The sequence below is a fragment of the Crinia signifera genome, chromosome 4, assembly GCF_055691185.1.
Source record: "Crinia signifera chromosome 4, ASM5569118v1, whole genome shotgun sequence".
In the NCBI taxonomy this organism is placed as follows: Eukaryota; Metazoa; Chordata; class Amphibia; order Anura; family Myobatrachidae; genus Crinia; species Crinia signifera.
In genome coordinates this window covers 192,408,967-192,427,874 of record NC_139220.1, presented here as the reverse complement: position 1 = coordinate 192,427,874, position 18,908 = coordinate 192,408,967, and the positions used below count along the sequence as shown (strand labels likewise).

Sequence of the window (18,908 nt, the reverse complement as noted above, 5' to 3'; positions counted from 1 at the left end):
AATGGCTTTTTTGTTTTGTTACTGTTGTTTCCATGGCTACTGGTGATGTAATGCGTACTATGTCAGTGGGGGTGTGTGTCTGAGACAGACGCTGACGTTGTCTCTGGACACGTTTGGCGCGAGTTTCCTGCACGCTCCAGCTGACATTGATTTCACTGTCTATTTAATGTGTTTGTTTCACTATGTATGTTAACCTGATGACAATATCGACCTGATATTGAAACGTTGTTGTTTCTTAATAAAGCTGATTTTCGAATGATTCTGACTGGAGTGCTGCACATCCCGATCAACTATCTAATACCCCCCAGTGCGGGCACCCACACAGCAACTTTATCGGAGGAAGTGCTTGGCATTCTGTGATAGATAGATAGATAGATAGATATATATATATATTTTTTTTTTATTTTTAAAAATAATAATAAAAAATTATCATATTATAATATATAAATGCACACCGGCCAGTGATCCTAATAACACACAAATCAAAGGTATCTTATTAACATACACATGCGTCCAACCACAGGAGTTAATATAGTGTTTAATAAGCAGCTTTTCAGGGGCTAGTTGCTTTATATATTCAGTCTCTGGCTTTCCAACAAATGGTTAATAAAAGGGAGTCTGTCCGATTAGCAAAGCCAAATAGCCATTTACAAAACAACAAGATAGGTTAATCAGAGGTTTAGGTGTGTGGTATGTTTTTGCCACATTACAGAATTGATTCTATAGGTGGCATGCTGTAGGAATGCAGCTTGGCTAAAAATAAAAGGAAGATGGTACTTACAGTAGGAGCTAGTTTCATCTTTGCTCCTTTGGCCATGGCTATTCTATTGTTCTCAGCTGCAATACGTATTGTATTGCAGCTGAGAACAATAGAATAGCCATGACCAAAGGAGCAAAGCTGAAACTTGCTCCTGCTGTATGTGTTATCTGGACTCCCATGTTAAATGCACCCCATTTTTTCATACCCCTACTATCCAACTACGCATGGAGTTGATTTTATATAGTGTGGTGAGCGCAGCGAGCCCCGCGAGGGGACGCGGTCTCATAAGAAAAACGGGAGTCCAGATATTACATAAGTACCGGAAGATTGCTATACATGCAACAGTGGTTTACATATAACTATTTTTTTAGTTCACGTGACCATCCTATCTTAGGCTGGTATTTGTATGTATGTCTATATATAAATAAATAAAAAATAATAATTTTTATCCTCAGAATTATCCCATGGAGGATGTATGAGCTCTTTCCGCTGGAACAGAGGTGGAGACTTTAAAGGAAGGAAATGGGATACTGATCTTCCCACTGACTCTGCGGTATGAGCTTCCAATATTGAATTTACTACTTTTATTTCTAATAGTTTGCACAGACCTTATATGCACATAACTTGTTCCTGACATTTGAGCAGCACTTATCTAACAGGTGTGTCAGGGGCATATATTTTTAAGTGATGTATAGTAAGGGTGTGCAGATGCGAGTGAAACTCCCCCTATTTTAGGTGTGGTTTATTTTCAGTTACAAGTATCCTATTTACCTACCAGACTTCCCACAGCTGCAACAGTTTCCAGGTGATTGTCACTTATTTTTCTTTCATGCCACTGGGACAGTGGGGTGTGGGTAGAGCTTCAGCTCCATGCACCAAGGAGATAGTTTCTTTGAGTGCAGCCTAGGCTCCTCCTCAGCCATGCCCCCCTACAGACCCCAGTTTTTTTTTTCTTGGTGCCTTAAGGTACAGGTTACAGCGAAGGTCCATCGACTCAGCCGGTGGGGATGCCGTTTTTGGCGTGGGGGATTTGCTGCTAGCCTTGATGTCGCTTGGGGAGGGGTGCATCCCCCTGGCAGCAGCACCTGTTCATTTTCTCGTGGACACTAGACAACCAGAGACGCTGAGTTCTGGGGAGTGCCATTTTACGCCCAGGTCTCTAGTGGTTTCCAGGAGGGAAACCAGTTCTCTGTTCCCACCCCCAGAGCTGGTGTCTGTACTAGGTTTTTTCCCACTCTGGGGACAGAGTTCATGTGCTATTGCTCCAGCAATGCTGCAGGGAAGAAGGTCTCCCAACTCCTCAGGCCTCTCCCTACAGGACCAAGTTTCTTCACTTTGATGCCACACTATCTTGGTGTCGGTACAGATCTTCAATGTGCCTAGCATTTTTCCATCTGTCTAGTTAGCATAAAAAATGGGGTCTAATATGGGGGCACACGCACACACCTACAGAGGGTGTTGCAGTTTAGCTGTGGATTTACACTTTGCAGTTAAAGTTGTACTGTTCACTGTTACTTCTGCGTTGCTTATATTGCATTATACTGTGAGCATGACCATAGTACAGGGAATTTATAACTTGTATGTGCTGTGAGTGTCACAATGTCCCATAAGGGGTCCTTTACTAAAGCAAAACCCTTACACATGTACTAATTGTGAGGAGAATTTTTATTCCTTAGTCCAGGATCATACAGGTGTGTGTGTGTGTCTGCTACTCTAGGTAGGTTGACCTGTCAGTTGAGCCTCACTGGGCTGCATCCTTCTCCTTAGCAATGAAGGAGTTGGCCTCTCAGCTTGTAGCTGCACGGACACCCTTAAAGCCAGTGGAGATGGCAAGTATCTCTGAACAACCTGCTGCCTACAGATGAGTATTTCCAAGTGAATCTCCTCTGTCCTTGTTCAATGGTTGGTACAGGTGTCTAATTCACTCCAAACTATACTGGTGCCTTCCTCTAAGTGTAGGGCCCCAGGACTTTGTCCCGCAGCCTCTGCTGTATCTGAAGTTTGAAGTTTCAGAGCCTGATGAGGATTCAGAGGGGGAGGTATTGTCAGGCCTCAAGGAATCTGCATTCTCTAAGGAGCGTCCGATAACTCAATCCAGGGTAGATGCTTTAATTAAAGAGGTGATGATCAGCCATCAGTATGGTGTGATGTCTTTGGCACTAAAGTTTGCAGTGGTCTAAATATATGTATATTAGCAGCCACTATGAGGAGGTATGCCAGCCCCCAAACAGAGCAAAAAAAAACAATATTCAAGTGGCGCTTAATTGGAATCAAATATTTTATGTTTCCATTAAAAAATACAATTAATGCACAATATCATAATATAACACAAAAATAAATGAGTTAATTAGTCAAGTATCATACTAATACAAGCATCACCAAAAGTTTAGGTTTCCAGCACTTAATTGTTTTTTTGGTACTTGTGAGTTATCCGGGCTGCCGATTTCTAAATCGGGTCGGATCGGGCACATCGCATCGCATCGCATGCGACCATCGGATGCGATGCGATGCGATGACCCGATTTTTCCATAGGAATCAATGTTAAAATGGACTGAGTCCATTTTAACATGGAATTCAATGGGAAAAAGGGGTCCTTTTCATACCCCTACTATCCAAGTGGGCATGGAGTTGGATATAAACCTGTGGCGAGCGTAGCGAGCCACCGAGCCCAAAGCGTGGCGAGCGTAGCGAGCCCCGCGAGGGGACACAGAATACCGTCCCCTCGCGGGGCTCGCTTCGCTCGCCACGCTTCGGGCTCGGTGGCTCGCTACGCTCGCCACAGGTTTATATCCAACTCCATGCCCACTTGGATAGTAGGGGTATGAAAAGGACCCCTTTTTCCCATTGAATTCCATGTTAAAATGGACTCAGTCCATTTTAACATTGATTCCTATGGAAAAATCGGGTCATCGCATCCGATGATCGTATGCGATGCGATATCGCATCGCATCTGATTGTATGCCTTAACTTAAGGCATACAATCAAAAAATCGGCAGCCCAGATAACTCACAAGTACCGTTTTTTTTTTCTTCCTTACAAATAATCCAGCTCACCAAATGGTAGTAATGTTCTCAAAGTTCTTCATCCAAATGGAGAGTAAGGAGGTGGGGGTAGGATTGCGGGCATTTATTTATTTATTTACAGGTTCTTACATAGCGCAGCAGATTCCGTTGCGCTTTACAATAGTAGACAGTGATAAAACAAACTGGGTAACAACATACGGTACTTATGTAGTATCTGGGCTGCCGATTTTTTGATTGTATGCCTTAAGTTAAGGCATACAATCAGATGCGATGCGATGCGATATCGCATCGCATGCGACCATCGGATGCGATGACCCGATTTTTCCATAGGAATCAATGTTAAAATGGACTGAGTCCATTTTAACATGGAATTCAATGGGAAAAAGGGGTCCTTTTCATACCCCTACTATCCAAGTGGGCATGGAGTTGGATATAAACCTGTGGCGAGCGTAGCGAGCCACCGAGCCCGAAGCGTGGCGAGCGAAGCGAGCCCCGCGAGGGGCCGGTATTCTGTGTCCCCTCGCGGGGCTCGCTACGCTCGCCACGCTTCGGGCTCGGTGGCTCGCTACGCTCGCCACAGGTTTATATCCAACTCCATGCCCACTTGGATAGTAGGGGTATGAAAAGGACCCCTTTTTCCCATTGAATTCCATGTTAAAATGGACTCAGTCCATTTTAACATTGATTCCTATGGAAAAATCGGGTCATCGCATCGCATCGCATCGATGGTCGCATGCGATGCGATGTGCCCGATTCGACCCGATTTAGAAATCGGCAGCCCAGATACTACATAAGTACCCAACATACAGACTTGGAGGTAGGAGGGCCCTGCTGCAAGCTTACAATCTATAGGGATATAGGGGGAAACACAAGGACAGGCACCAGTAATACCATAGCAGTCCCACCAAGTTACAAGTCCAGAAGGGTAGCTATATAATACAGAAGTGCCTCAGAGGGTTATGCATGTAGAACTTAAACATTATAGGCTTGCCTGAAGAGGTGAGTTTTCAGGGAACGCTTGAATGTTTGGAGGCTATTGGAGAGTCTTATTGTGCGTGGAAGGGCATTCCATAGGATGGGAGCAGCCCGATGAAAGTCCTGTAATAGTGAATGGGAGCTGGTGATCCGTGCAGAAGAGAGACGCAGATCTTGTGCAGAGCGGAGTGGTCAAAATGGGAGATATTTTGTGATAAGTGCAGAGATATATGCTGGTGCAGTATGGTTAATAGCTTTATAAGTTAGTAGAAGTGTTTTGTATTGAATACGGTAAGATACAGGTAACCAATGGAGGGACTGGCAGAGCGGATCAGCAGATGATGAGCGTCTTGCAAGGAAGATCAGCCTAGCAGCAGCATTTAAAATGGATTGTAGTGGTGAGAGTCTGTTCTTGGGAAGACCAGTCAGGAGACTATTGCAATAATCAATGCGGGATATAATGAGTGCATGTATAAGAGATTTAGTAGTGTCTTGTGTGAGATACGGTCGTATTTTGGATATGTTCTTTAGATGCATGTAACATGATTTGGAGACAGATTGAATGTGGGGAAGAAAGGACAGGTCAGAGTCGAGGATGACCCCTAAGCAACGAGCTTGTGGGGTAGGGTAGATGGTCGAGTTGTCAACAGTGATGGAGATATCAGGATGGTAACTGTTCTTAGTTGGCGAGAATATAAGTAATTCTGTTTTTGAAATATTGAGTTTGAGTTGGCGGGAAGACATCCAAGATGAGATGGCAGAGAGACATTCTGAAACTCGGCCCAAAACCACTGGTGACAAGTCTGGGGTTGATAGATAGATTTGAGTATCATCCGCATATAAGTGATACTGAAATCCGAAAGAGCTTATTAGTTTGCCAAGAGAGGAAGTATAGATGGAGAACAGCAGAGGACCTAAGACTGAGCCTTGCGGAACTCCGACTGACAGAGGTAGTGAAGAGGAAGTAGAGTCAGAGAAGCGAACGCTGAAAGAGCGATCAGATAGGTAAGATGTGAACCAGGAAAGGGCTGTATCATTAAGACCTAGGGAGTGTAGTGTTTCTACAAGAAGAGTGTGATCCACAGTGTCAAATGCAGCAGATAGATCTAGAAGAATAAGTAGTGAGTAATGGCCTTTAGCCTTAGCAGTTACCAGATCATTCACCACTTTAGTCAGTGCTGTCTCAGTGGAGTGTTGAGAGCGGAAGCCTGACTGAAGCTGGTCTAATAGGGTGTGAGAGTTAAGAAAGTTTGTGATGCGAGAGTAGACAAGTCTCTCCAGTAGCTTAGAGAGGCATGGGAGCTGAGAGATAGGACGATAGTTAGAGAGAGAGTTAGGGTCAGAATTCTGTTTTTTTAGAATAGGAGTAATCACTGCATGTTTGAGCAGAGATGGAAAAGTACCAGTAGCAAGAGAGAGATTGCAGATGTTAGTTAAGGTTGGAATAAGCACAGGAGATAGATTTTTTTATAACTTGTGCAGGTATAGGATCAAAGGGAGAGGTAGTAGAGTAGGAGGATAAGAAGAGTGCAGATACTTCCTTTCCATTTGTGGGCTCAAATGAAGAGAAAGTGCCAGAGGGTTCAGGTAGGGAAGAGAGCGGGTTAGAGGTAGTAGAAGAGCATACCATTTCATCTCGGATGTTATCAATCTTGTCCTTAAAGTAGGAGGCAAGTTCTTGTGCACTGATGGTAGCCGGTGGGGGAGGAGGGGGAGGGTACAGAAGAGACTTGAAGGTGTTGAAAAGTCGCTTAGGGTTGGTGGCATGAGAAGAGATGAGAGATTGGTAGTATGTTTGTTTGGCCGTGTCCAAAGCATTGCAGTAGGAGTAGTAGCTAGTCTTATATGTGAGGAAATCAGTCATATTACGAGATTTACGCCATTGGCGTTCTAATTTACGTGACTGATTTCGTAGTTGTCTTGTTGCTTTGGAGTGCCATGGTTGGCATCTAAGCCTACGTGGGGTATAGTGGGTAGCTGGAGCCACTTCATCAAGGGCTGTTTCAAGAGTCTGGTAGAGGTGGGAAACAGCAGAGTCAGGAGAGGTAAGTGTAGAAATTAGTGAGAGCTGTTGTTGCAGGGAGGTGGTAAGTTGTGAAAAATTTATAGCTTTAGTATTTCTGCGGGTTAGAGTAGGCATGCATGATTTCTGTGTCAGTGAGCTTGGGGTAATGGAGGAGAGCGAGAGGGTTATGAGATTGTGAACAGAGAGAGGGAAGGGAGTGTTAGTAAAATCAGAGACTGAGCATAGCCTGGTGAAAACAAGGTCCAGGCAGTGACCTTCCACATGAGTAGCGGCGTCGGACCACTGGGAGAGGCCGAGAGAGGAGGTTAGAGAGAGGAGTTTGGAAGCATGCACAGATTGTGGACTGTCAATAGCAATATTGAAGTCACCCAGGATGATAGTGGAGATGTCAGAGGATAAGAAATGGGGAAGCCAGGCAGAGAAATTTTCCAGAAATTGAGATTTGGGAAGCCCAGGTGGGCGATAGATAGCAGCCACACGCAGAGAGAAAGGGGAAAAAACCCTAATAGAGTGAACTTCAAATGATGTAAATGTGAGTGAAGGAACTGGTGGTAGAACGGAGTATGTGAAGTCTTGTGACAGTAATATACCAACTCCACCTCCTTTGCAGTTACCAGGCCTGGAGGTGTGAGTGAAATGGAAACCTCCATGTGACAGTGCTGCAGGTGATGCCGTGTCTAATTGTGTGAGCCAGGTTTCTGTAATAGCCAGCAGGTTGAAATTGTGAGAGATGAAGAGGTCATGGATGGATGTTAATTTATTGCAAACAGAGCGTGCATTCAATAGGGCACATTTAAGTTGTTTGGGGTGTGGTGGGAGGCATGTGATATTTATGAGGTTTGATGAATTTCTAGTCTTAGAAGCAATTAAATCTGAATGGGACAGGTTATTGGGGCCTGGGTTTGGTGATATGTCACCAGCTAATAAGATTAAAAAGGAGAGATAGATATAGGTGGATGATTGTGGTTTTTTGTATTGGCGATAGGATGTGGATGTGAAAGTACAAGTAGAGAAGTAAGTAAAGAGCTCATGAGTGCTTAGAAGAGGGGAGTGCATAATGGAAGAGGCAATGTGCACAGAATTGTGAGTATCAGGGAGATTATAGTATGGTTGAAGTTTGGTGATTATGCCGTGCATGGATTGTAGCTGGGATAAGTATCCTTGGATGTACAGGAATTTTAAGTTGGTTAAGCCATTCCGGCTGATCGTGCGCACTGTGGTGTTGTAAGAAACCCAGTATCAGTCTATATTCCGTTGCAGGATTATGTCCAGCATTATATTAAGCATCCTCCTTATCACATTGTCTTCCTTATTACAGCTTACATGGCCGGGGCTCAATAATGGCCAGAATTGATTGAGGCTGCACCCTGCATGGCTGCTGGTATGGTTGATGCGCCATGCCTTGCCATCTGCAGTTATGCCAGGGCAGATATCAAGATCTTTGAGAGCTGAATGTTCCTCCAGCTCCTGGAGTGGTGGCTGAGATGTTTGCCAGAGCCAGTAGATTTCAATCAAACACCAAAAGTTGCAAGGGCGGTAGCAGTCACAGTCCTGGGTGCACAATTGATCTCCTTCAACGCTTTTTACTGTGCTCAGGGTGGCTTTTTCAAAAAGCAATTGCTATTGCACCAACTTTCAGTGTTTGAGTGAAGGCCCTTCTGTGGGAATTCCTCACGCACCACAGTCTCAGTTCACCTTTGCCTGAAGATCTTTGGGAATATGGTCTCATGTTTTAACATGGAGTTTGCCCAGCTGTTCTCCAGACCTCCTTTAGTTGGAGATTCTTCGTCATTGGAACCACTCTCCTCTGGGGATCAGATCAGACATTTCTCCTTTCCAGAAGGGTGAGAATCTCCCTCCATTGGTGGCTTCATGCCTCAAATCTTCCCAAGGGTCGTCTATTTACTATCCAGGACTTGGTCTTTCTAAAAACGTGTGCCAGTCTCAGGGGCTGGGGGAGCAGTTTTGGGCAGATAATTGTTTCATGGATGCTGGTCTCGGGAGGAGTCAACACTCCATCAATATCCTCAAGCTCAGAGGCATTTACCCAGCCCTGGTCAGTGCTCAGTCTCTTGTCCACTCCACAGCAGTAAAATTCCAGTTGGACAATGCAACTGCAGTTGCTTACATAAATCATCATCGTGGGACCAGGAGCAGGGCCGCCTTAACGAAGTTGTTCCGATCCTCCATTGGGCAAAATGTCGCCTATTAACCTTTTCAGCATTACATACGCCAGGAGTGGAGAACTGGGAGGCCGATTTTCTGTGCCAGCAGGGCATTCATGCAGGCGAATGGCCTCTCCACCTGGACGTCTTCAAAGCTCTGGTCGACCGATGGGCACTCCCACAGATAGACCTCCATTGCCTCCTGCTTCATCTGCATGCTTCCATGCTACGGACCCCACACCAGATTTTTTTGTAGACATCCTGTCCGCCCCATGACCGTTCTCTATGCTGTACATTTTCCCTGTGGTGGCCTTACTCCCTCGTCGTCTTCGGCAGCTCAAACAGGAGACAACAATAGCCATTCTCCTGGATCCCCCCTGGCCTTGGAGGGCCAGGTTTGCAGATCTCCTGACCAATGTCAGTAGCGCACTTGTGGCAACTCCTCTACGGCCAGATCTTCTCACAGGTGAAGTGTCTTAACCCAGACTTTCCCCGGTTGACTTAACAGCCTGGCTTTTGAAACAGCAAAACTGAGAGCAAAGTGTGTTTCTCCTGATGTAGTTAGAACATGATTGCGGCAAGGAAGCCCTCACGTACCCGTATATACAGATGTAGCGCCTCTCTTCTTTGCCCGGCAAAGATAGGGACTGGGACTTGTGTGCGTCTCACCCTTTCATTCGTGGTCATAGATTTAACACGTTCGCCACGTCAGATTCTGCTTTTTGGTGCCATGTCCCCAATGCAGCTCAGCCTGTGAGGGAACAGCTTTGGGATGTTCCACTGTCCCATTGTCCACCAGTGGCATTAACCTCTTCGGTGGTATATCTAGAAATTTCTCAGGCTGAGCTGCACTGCAGGAATGGGAAATTTCCAAGCATGCTACTGATTGTTACGTGTGTGAGCACATACATCCCTTGCGACCCCCCCCCCCCCATCGATGCCAGGCCCAGTTTAGGAAGTTCGGGCCGCTTGGGAACCCAAACACCCGAGTCCAAGGCCCCAAACTTCTGCAAAAAGCCAAAGCCAGACGCAGCAGCCCCAGGGGAGCAGCGGCTGCAGTGCAGCTTGAGTGGTATTTTTGGGGCAGGACAAACCTGCCCCAGGTAAACCCACCACTCAAGGTTAAAGCAAAAAAACCTGGAAAATCCCTTTTTTTTCGGAATCCGTTGTGGACACTGGGCGCCTACCCATGCGCACCTGGCTGACCAGGAGGATGATTTCAACATCTTTCTGTCTGTTTCTATTTCTTCTCTTCCTGTACCTCATACGGCTAACTGTATAACAAACAGGGTCTGTAGGGGGCATGAAGGAGGAGCCTGGGTGCACTTAAATAAACCACCTCTTTAGTACCTGTATCTGACACTCAACCCACACCCCACTGTTCCAATGTCCACCATGGGTTCAGTAAAAATGGATTTTCCAGGTAAGCCAAAAATCTTTTTTTCCCTCTAGAATGTAGATCAATAGATTTCAGGTTGCACATATCTTATGATGCTTGTAACGCATAATGCGATCGTAAATATGCAAGAGTGCAGATGTGTAGTTGCGTATGTACAAAAACGATTTGTCCCTGTTCACTATATGCTCTTTGTTTTCCCATTTTATTTTTTGGTTGTGTGTGTGTGTGTGTGTGTGTGTGTGTGTGTGTGTGTGTGTGTGTGTGTGTGTATGTGTGTATGTATGTGTGTATATATATATATATATTTATTTATTTATTTATTTATTTTTATTATTATTATTATTATATAACGTAGGTTTGTTTTCCACCCCTTTTAGATTGTCATGCATATGTTCTGTACATACCTTGACTCTCGGTTACCTCCTCATCCCAAGTATCCTGATGGGAAAACCTTCACCTCTCAGCACTTTGTACAGACACCAGATAAACCTGGTAAGTATTATGTGTGTGTGTATATATATATGTGTCTCTGTCTCTGAAGAGGCACTCACCCAGGGCTCATCAAAGCAGTTTTTTATTCAGGCATCTGAAGTAGTAATACAACGTTTCGGTCCTATCAAGGACCTTCCTCAGGTAGAAACCTCTCACAACAAGACAGGACCAGTGGGATCAGCAGGCTGTGTGTGTGTGTGTGTGTGTGTGTGTGTGTATATAGTGTGAAAAGCCATCTTCTGGCAGAGAGTGAAACTACACCTGTTTCTCACACATGCCCAAATACAGAAGGTAGCACACTAGCTTTCAAATCTTTTGCATCGAGGGGGCTTACTAGTAATGTATATAACTCTCGGAATGTGTGTGTGTATATGTACATTCAAGGAGCTTATAACCACAGATACAGCAAAAGGGATAAGCAGATTAGAAAGAAGTAAATCTGTGTTCCCTAGAGGGGCTGATCCATCTGATTCCATATTAATGTAGGGATGTCAAACTTGTTTCATCACTTTAGGTCTGACCAGAAAGCTTGCTAAAATCACTTTGGTTTATGGCATGATTTAAACATAGAATGGTTAAGAAGGTGTTTTATGACCCAATGTCCTGTTTGACAAAATATACAGAATTGTAACCTCTGCTATAACTAGAATACAGTGGGGGCACGGATTGTTGACGTCAACGTACTACTAGAGGCTGGTGTATGTTGTATGTGGACGAAGATGGTCGATGAGTATGTGAGAGCTGTGATTGAAATGTGAAGAGAAGAGGGCTTTGACAACAGGAGGAAAGTGGGCCCTGCTCTGAGGAGCTTACAATCTAGTAATGGGAGACAAACAGAATACATGAGGTGAAAGCAAGTGGGAAGTGGCTTGATAGCAGGATGTAAGTAGGCAGAGATGGTCAAGGCATGAGGCAGGGGGTCGGAGGACCAGCCTCAGGACTAGGTTATGCAGTGGAAGGGTACGGTTTTATGAATAGGTGAGTTTTCAGTCCCCGCTTGAAGCTTTGCAAGGTTAGGGAGAGTCTAATGGAGCCAGGGAGTGCATTCCACTGAAGGGGTGCAGCACGGGCAAAGTCCTGAATTTTAGCGTGGAATTAGAGATGGTCCTATATGTGAGTGTGAGGTGTTTGAAGAGGATTCTGGAGGGGAATTGACGAGCCAGTGCAGATTTTGTTGAAGGCGAGTAGCAGGAGTGGAGTCCTTCTTTTCACCCAGGTCAAATTGCAGGGTTAGTCGACCCGGGTTGTAAGGTGTGGTGCTTTCACACAGCACCTCTACCTTGGTCAACCTGGCAATAATCTGGGTTTAAGGGGTGGTGTGAAATAGGTATTAGTGTTGCGTTATAAAACTTGCATTTATCATAGTCTAGTACTGGATGTTATTTCTTTGAAATGCAGCAACATTACCATAAGCCACTAATTAATTATGTGTGGTATTTGCTTTTCTCTGATTAGATACCACAAATGAAAATGTATTCTGCATCCACCAGAGCAGTATTAATCCTCCCCACTATGAACTGGTCTACCAGAAGCACATCTACAACTTGCCAAAGGTAACTGTTACACAACCAGGTGGTTAGAAACTGGTTGTGCTTGCACTTGTGTTATAGTGTGTACACGCGGTCCGATTTCCTTTCCGATGTTGACGATCTAGTCAACATCGGATCGGAATCGGATGCCGATCGCAAGGGTTTTTACCCTTGCGATCCCGATCCGATCCCGATGCGCGTTCACGTATCGGAAACCAGAAAGTCTTGGCTGCCTTGTCTATATAGTGCAGATCTGCACTATATAGTCAAGATTGGATGCAAATTGGATGTGCCTTAAGATCCTATCCACGATCCTACCTGATCGGATCGTGGATAGGATCTTAAGGCACATCTGACCGTGTGTACACACCATTAGAATACATGTTACACTTTGTTTTATTTTTGAACTGCTTGGGCAGAATTTGATTACAGCAAGCCAAAATTTCTTAACTGGTTACGTGGCTATTGCCTGCAACACAACCTCTGTAGGTTACACGTTTAAATATAAACTGTTTCTGCGGACTTTCATGCACAATTACTGTTTGCCATTGAGTTTGTGGAGATCAGGTTAGGAAAGATTTTCTCCAACCCATGGACAATATTTTTTTGCAGTGAAGAGCTTGTTACTGTATGATAGCGTAATATTCATACATGATATACAAACTAAGACGTTCACCCACAGATATGTAAGTACTGTATTGCAAATTAATCTGCTCGTTCTTGTGAAGCTGTTTGTCACATCTGAATGTGACTAAGGGTACACATTAGTGCAAAATACTTTTGTCTAGCTTTTCCTTGACCTTTTGTGAATGTCTACCTATTTGCATGTTGATTTTTTTTGTCAATGTTGACCTACTGACTGTAGGACCTTTTCCATCCACACCCATTTATTTTTGTTTATTTGCTCTAAATTGTCTTGTCTGCATATTTGCCCTTCGGAGTTTACTTTGCTGTATAAGACACTTGTAAAATAAATTGTTGGTGAAGAGTTGGAGCTGTGGGCAAGCTTGACACTTTAAAATGCCTGCACTGCTGGTTCCACCATTATACTGCAGCAGCTCTGGGGTCACTGTCCTCAAATGAATTTAACTTTAGTACATAAATCTTCCTTTATCACAATGTTGTCTAAAGATCTGAAGACCCTCAGTCTGGCAGATATGAATGAAGAGGACCTATTCCTACCGTAGCTGTCATATGTGTATGTTTATAGCTAGATATCACTAACCAACATATATGGATGTCTGTTTTGGATGGGAGAATAATGTGTAATGCACATGCGACTAATGTCCTTTTTTCTTTATCTCTTGTATTTTAAGGGAAGAAATAATTTGTTTCACACATTACTTATGTTCCTGTACATAATAAAGACCAAAGAATCTGGGATGCTTGGGTAAGTTACTGTAGAATTCCTTGTATGCTTACACCGTTTTACTCCTTACTTCCACACACTTAATATGCAGCAAAAATCTGTGGAAGATTATGGACGGCATCATATAGCATGCATTTTAGCATATGTCCAGCATGCAATATTGCTGTATAGAACACTGAGGGGTGTGGTGGGGTTTGAGGCAGAGGGTGACTGTAGAAGCAGTGGGTTTATTTCATAGGGTACAAGGACAGGCAGAGGATGATTGGGAGATGTTGAGGGTGACTGGAAGATACAGTAGGTGAGTGTGGCAGGCAGTGGGTGACAAACACATATTTGCTTACCTAGACCCGAGGTAGAAGTGCAGCATGTGGAGGTCTGCTCCTTAGGTTTTAAATGTTGGTGCTGGTCATGAGAACCTGTCAAAAGCTGTGTTTGGACTAAATCTCCAGGCATGCTGTGCATGTGCTCTGTAATCTGTGTGCTCTGAGGGATGGGCTCTTCCTTCAGCTGAACCAGGTGTGGCATTCCTTATTTAGGAACATAGTGTCACAGCACAGCAACGGCCGCAGACTAACTCATGCCACCTACTGTAGACCCCTTCATTGTATCAGGCCCCGGTGATTTGCATCAGCTGCACCACTGAGAGTTCCACGCTGTGCAGCCTATTTTCAAACCAAATTTTGTGGTTCTTATTCAAAATAAGACTTTCACATACAGATATGTAAGTATTGCACATCATAATTAGGGCCAGATTCTCTAAGCTTCAAAAGTGATAAAATGGAGAGCAAAGCCAGCCAATCAGCTCCTACCTGCCATGTCACAGACTGTGTTTGAAAAATGTCAGACAGGAGCTGATTGGCTGTTTATCACTCTCCATTTTATCAATCAGCTCCTGTCTGACATTTTTCAAACACAGTCTGTGACATGGCAGGTAGGAGCTGATTGGCTGGCTTTGCTCTCCATTGTATCACTTTTGAAGCTTAGAGAATCTGGCCCTCTATCTGTTAATTTTTGTGAAGCTGCTTTTGTCACCTCTATGTGCAATACTTTGTTCTGTGCGATGAGGTGCCGCGGGAGCGCACACCTCAAAGCACACATCGGACAGCCCGCATCGCAGCGTGTATGGGCTGCTTAAGAGTTGGGTACACATTAAGAAGACCAATTGCAGATGGTTGAAGATTTACCTTTGCCTCGAACTATGCAAGATTGCTGGTACACACCAGGAAGGCTTAATAAATAACCGAATGATATCTGATCTGTTCTTTATTTAATATGCACAGCATTGTGTGCAATATCGTCTGGTTAACAGTGCAGCATGGGAAGCGCAGGAGTGCACAATTCAGCATACACATAAGACAATATGCACAATTAGTTGTTCAGATATGAGAGGGTTTTTTTTATTTCTTTTTTTGATCAGCCTAAGGCGTACCCACCCTACCACACACACACACACACCGCTCACTTCTGTCCAAGCATTGAGAAACTGTATTAAAAAGGTTTGCTTGGCAATTTTCACACCTATTTTTCCTTCAGCATATGGTGTCTCACTGGGACCATGGGTCCACAGACCGGGCACCAACGAGGCAAACTTCTGGAGTGCAGCAGGGAGAGGCTGGTCCTCCTTCATACCCAGCCTGCCCCAGGCCAGTCAGTTTTTTTTTTTCCAATGGTGCCTCAGGAAAGGGCACACCTTTAGGAGCAGGGCGTTTTTTAGCCCTGATTTTAAACTTCATTTAATTTTTTTTTTTCCTTTAATTTTCAAGCTGCTGGGGTTCTGTTTTCATACAGCGCACCCGTCTGCATCGTTACAGCTGCACTGTGCCAGGTATCTGACCTCCATGGCCAGATATCTCGGAAATCGGAGAGCTGTGACGGCGCAGGAAGTTGGCTGTACGGTAAGCAGACTCCCTCCAGGAGGACCCCCGCTCCTACCTTTTTAACTGCATTTTACTGCTGGCTGCAGAAGCAGCGGGGGTCTCCATCATTCAGGCTCCCCACTAGGTCACCAGTGAATTATCTATAGTTAAAATGATCTATCTCTGGGCTGGGGGTTTTCTCCATGGAACATAGCTCCGTCCCCACCTCCTCAGTGCAGGTCTCTGTCTCCATCTTCCCGTCTGAGGAGGTCTACTCTCCTCACTTCCCAGCTTATGGTCCACATTTACTATTGAGTTTGGAGAACATATTTAACCTGGTGCTCCCAACAAGGGGGTCGTCCCGTCCCCCCCTGCCAGTACTTTCTCCCCTTTTGGCTTTCTTGCAGTCAAACTTGAAGGGGCACTGCACCTGGCATCCCTTAAAGTTCAGGTATCGGCATTGTCTGTTTTGTTCCAGAAGAGAATTGCTCCGTCTTCTGCTGTTAGGACCTTTTTACAGGGTGTTTTGAACCTGTAGCCACCTTGTTTCACCAGTTCATCCATGGGATTTGATTGTTGTACTAAAGGCCTTACACGCACCCGATTGGACTAGCTTCCTAAAGTTGTGTTTCACATTGACCAGGAGATAGTTATTCCTTCTTTTGCAATTTCCGGTCTTCCTTCAGAGGACTCAAATTTAGCGACACTAAACTTGATACCTTTTCGAAAGACAGACCCCTTGTTTATCTTGTATGACATGCATAAGAGAGGCTGGCCAGCCTCTAAACAAACCATTGCACGGTTGATCAGGATAGCCATTCTTCAGGCTTATTTGCTGTTGGGCGTTACGTTTTTGGTTCTGGCCCATTCCACTTTGCTCGGTTGGAGCTTCTTGGGTGGCAGGCCGGGGTGCCTCTCCTGAGCAGATTTGCAAAGCAGCTACTTTCATACATTTATCCATTTTTTTACAGTTTTGACTCATTTGCCTCTGCTGATGCAGCGTTTGGCCAAAGGGTCCTCCATGCAGGTCGGGAGCGTTGTCACCCTTGAGGGACTGCTTTGGGACGTCCCATGGCCTCAGTGAGATACCATAGGCTGAAGGGAAAAAAAGGATTTTTGGTCTTACCTGTTAATTCTGAAACCATAGTGGAACACTGGGCTCTATCCTTTTTTCATACTGTTCTGTATGGGTGTGTTTTTTGGTCTGCTTCTCTTTTCCCTTACTTAGGTTTTTTTAAGTAGTAAACTCACTGGCCTGGGGCAGGCTGGGTATTGTGGAGGAGGAGTCTCTCACTGCTGCATTCCAAAAGTTTAACTCCTTTGTGCCCAGTCTGAGGACCTGCAATACCCATGGTCCCAGTGTTGCACCGATGCTTCTTAGTGTAGGTGCATCTGCTTTGTAATGCTGTGTGGTTATTATGGGCCAGATGCACGAAGCTATAAAAGTGATAAAATGGAGAGTGATAACCAACCAATCAGCTCCTAACTGACATTTTTCAAACACATGATGTAACATGGCAGGTAGGAGCTGATTGGCTGGCTGTTTATCACTCTCCCATTTTATCACTTTTGAAGCTGATGCATATATAGCTGTGTGTGTTACAATGGCTTAACAACTCCTATATTCAAAGCTGTTTTCTTTTTTTATTCCCAGGAGAGTCAATCTTGGTTTATCTGGAGTGAATATATTATGGATATTTGGCGACCTCTAATGTTTCATACTACAGAAGTTGAAGATTTAGTTTTGTTGTTTTTTTTTTCTGCAATTCTACTGACACTTCAGCTGCCTGACATGTAAATTAAACTGAAACTGCCTTTAGACAACTTTGTATTATGCAATTCATTGTCATCCCCATGTTCTAGAACAGCGTTGTCAGTATGTAAATATGGTAGAGGGCCATTCATAAGCAGTAGGCTTGAATCTTAAGAGCTGATTGTTTGTTCCACACATCATTGATTCCTGGCCCTACTGGTTGCATTGAGTAATTACCAACAAATGTAATACCATATTGTGGGGATTGTGTTATCATTGTCAATCTGAATTTTATGCATGTATTTGCCATATAAGAAACATATTGTACTGTGTTATAGTACTGCATCCAAAGTACTTTTCCCTTGGTTGTCAAAAAAATACAATAAATACTGCTAATTGTTTAGCATAGCCACTGATCAAGCATTACTATGCTAGCAGTTACAACCCCTAACCACACTATAGACGGTCACTGGTGAATTGGCTAGGCTTTTAGAAATGCTTTTTTTTATTATTATTTTTTTATTCTATTTATGCACAATACCTCTCCTTTGGATATTTGTACTTCCATTTCTCCAGGACTAGAATAACCCAGGCAACGTTCTTTCTTTGTAATCTTTAAGAATTTAAATACTTTGTTTAAAAAAGTATTATAAAAAATGCCAGTGTTCAGTTTATTTATAAGGCATCTTCTATATTTGTGAGGTAAAATGCTTGCTGTAAATAACAAAATGCCATGGACTTATTTTTCTAAAATTGTGGCAAATATATTTTGGTATCTTCCATTATATTTCCCCCAATGGTGCCGTTCCTGGCAATAACCATGTGGCTTGTACCCTTGTTTTAGTGTGTAATCCTCTTTATTATATTATAGATAATTTGTTACTTCTTAAACAACTGTAGGTGTTTTATGTGGAACTCTTTATATAATAAATCAATCAAATATTATGTGACTTTTTTTTTTTACCATGAGAAAATATAGTACTACACAGTGTCCACCTACCTCTGGACATAGAAACCAGCCCTGTTGGTGGTTAAGCACACTTTTTTTTTTTTTAATGGGAATGTAATATTGGGGGATGTGATTCACAACCATGGTATTAGTCGTGTGGTCTTAATTGTAGAATTTCTGATCTAATCCTGTCAAACACTATATACAAATAAGTAGGGTAGGTTGTTGTCACAAGATCATGTTATAAGGGTTCATGACCTAATAAATGTAACCACCTTGTGTGCAAGGGCATTATGTGTAGTGTGGCCAATCCCGGGATCGGCGGGATCCCGGGATTTGGCCTAGAAAAAGTCCGGGATTTCAATCCCGGGATTGGAGAATCCAATCCCGGGATTTCGGCTGTTCCCGTAACCTGACCCGGCGTGCGGCCTGCGTAGCATTACAGTAGAGGTCACGCTGCGCAGGCCACACGTCACCAGTGACCGCCTACCCGCCTCTTCTCTGCCGCCGGCCTGACTCCGCCTGCCCGCCTCTTCTCCACCGCCCGCCTGCCTCCGCCCGCCTGCTGTCTTCTATGGAGGTGCACTTGCCGGGAGGCACCGTGCACCTCCA

At 44.2% G+C, this 18,908-nt stretch overlaps 1 protein-coding gene across 1 annotated transcript in view; it reads left to right on the top strand.

Moving 5' to 3' along the window:
- Positions 1 to 18,292, top strand: part of TMEM209 (transmembrane protein 209) — a 44,053-nt gene extending 25,761 nt beyond the window's left edge. The window contains exons 11-15 of the mRNA XM_083183307.1: positions 1,216 to 1,313; positions 10,726 to 10,840; positions 12,296 to 12,393; positions 13,686 to 13,759; positions 17,249 to 18,292. Of these exons, the coding sequence (XP_083039433.1) occupies positions 1,216 to 1,313; positions 10,726 to 10,840; positions 12,296 to 12,393; positions 13,686 to 13,759; positions 17,249 to 17,306 (443 nt within the window). The 3' untranslated portion in view covers positions 17,307 to 18,292. The remainder of the gene's footprint in view (positions 1 to 1,215; positions 1,314 to 10,725; positions 10,841 to 12,295; positions 12,394 to 13,685; positions 13,760 to 17,248) is intronic.
- The last annotated feature ends 616 nt before the right edge of the window (positions 18,293 to 18,908 follow it).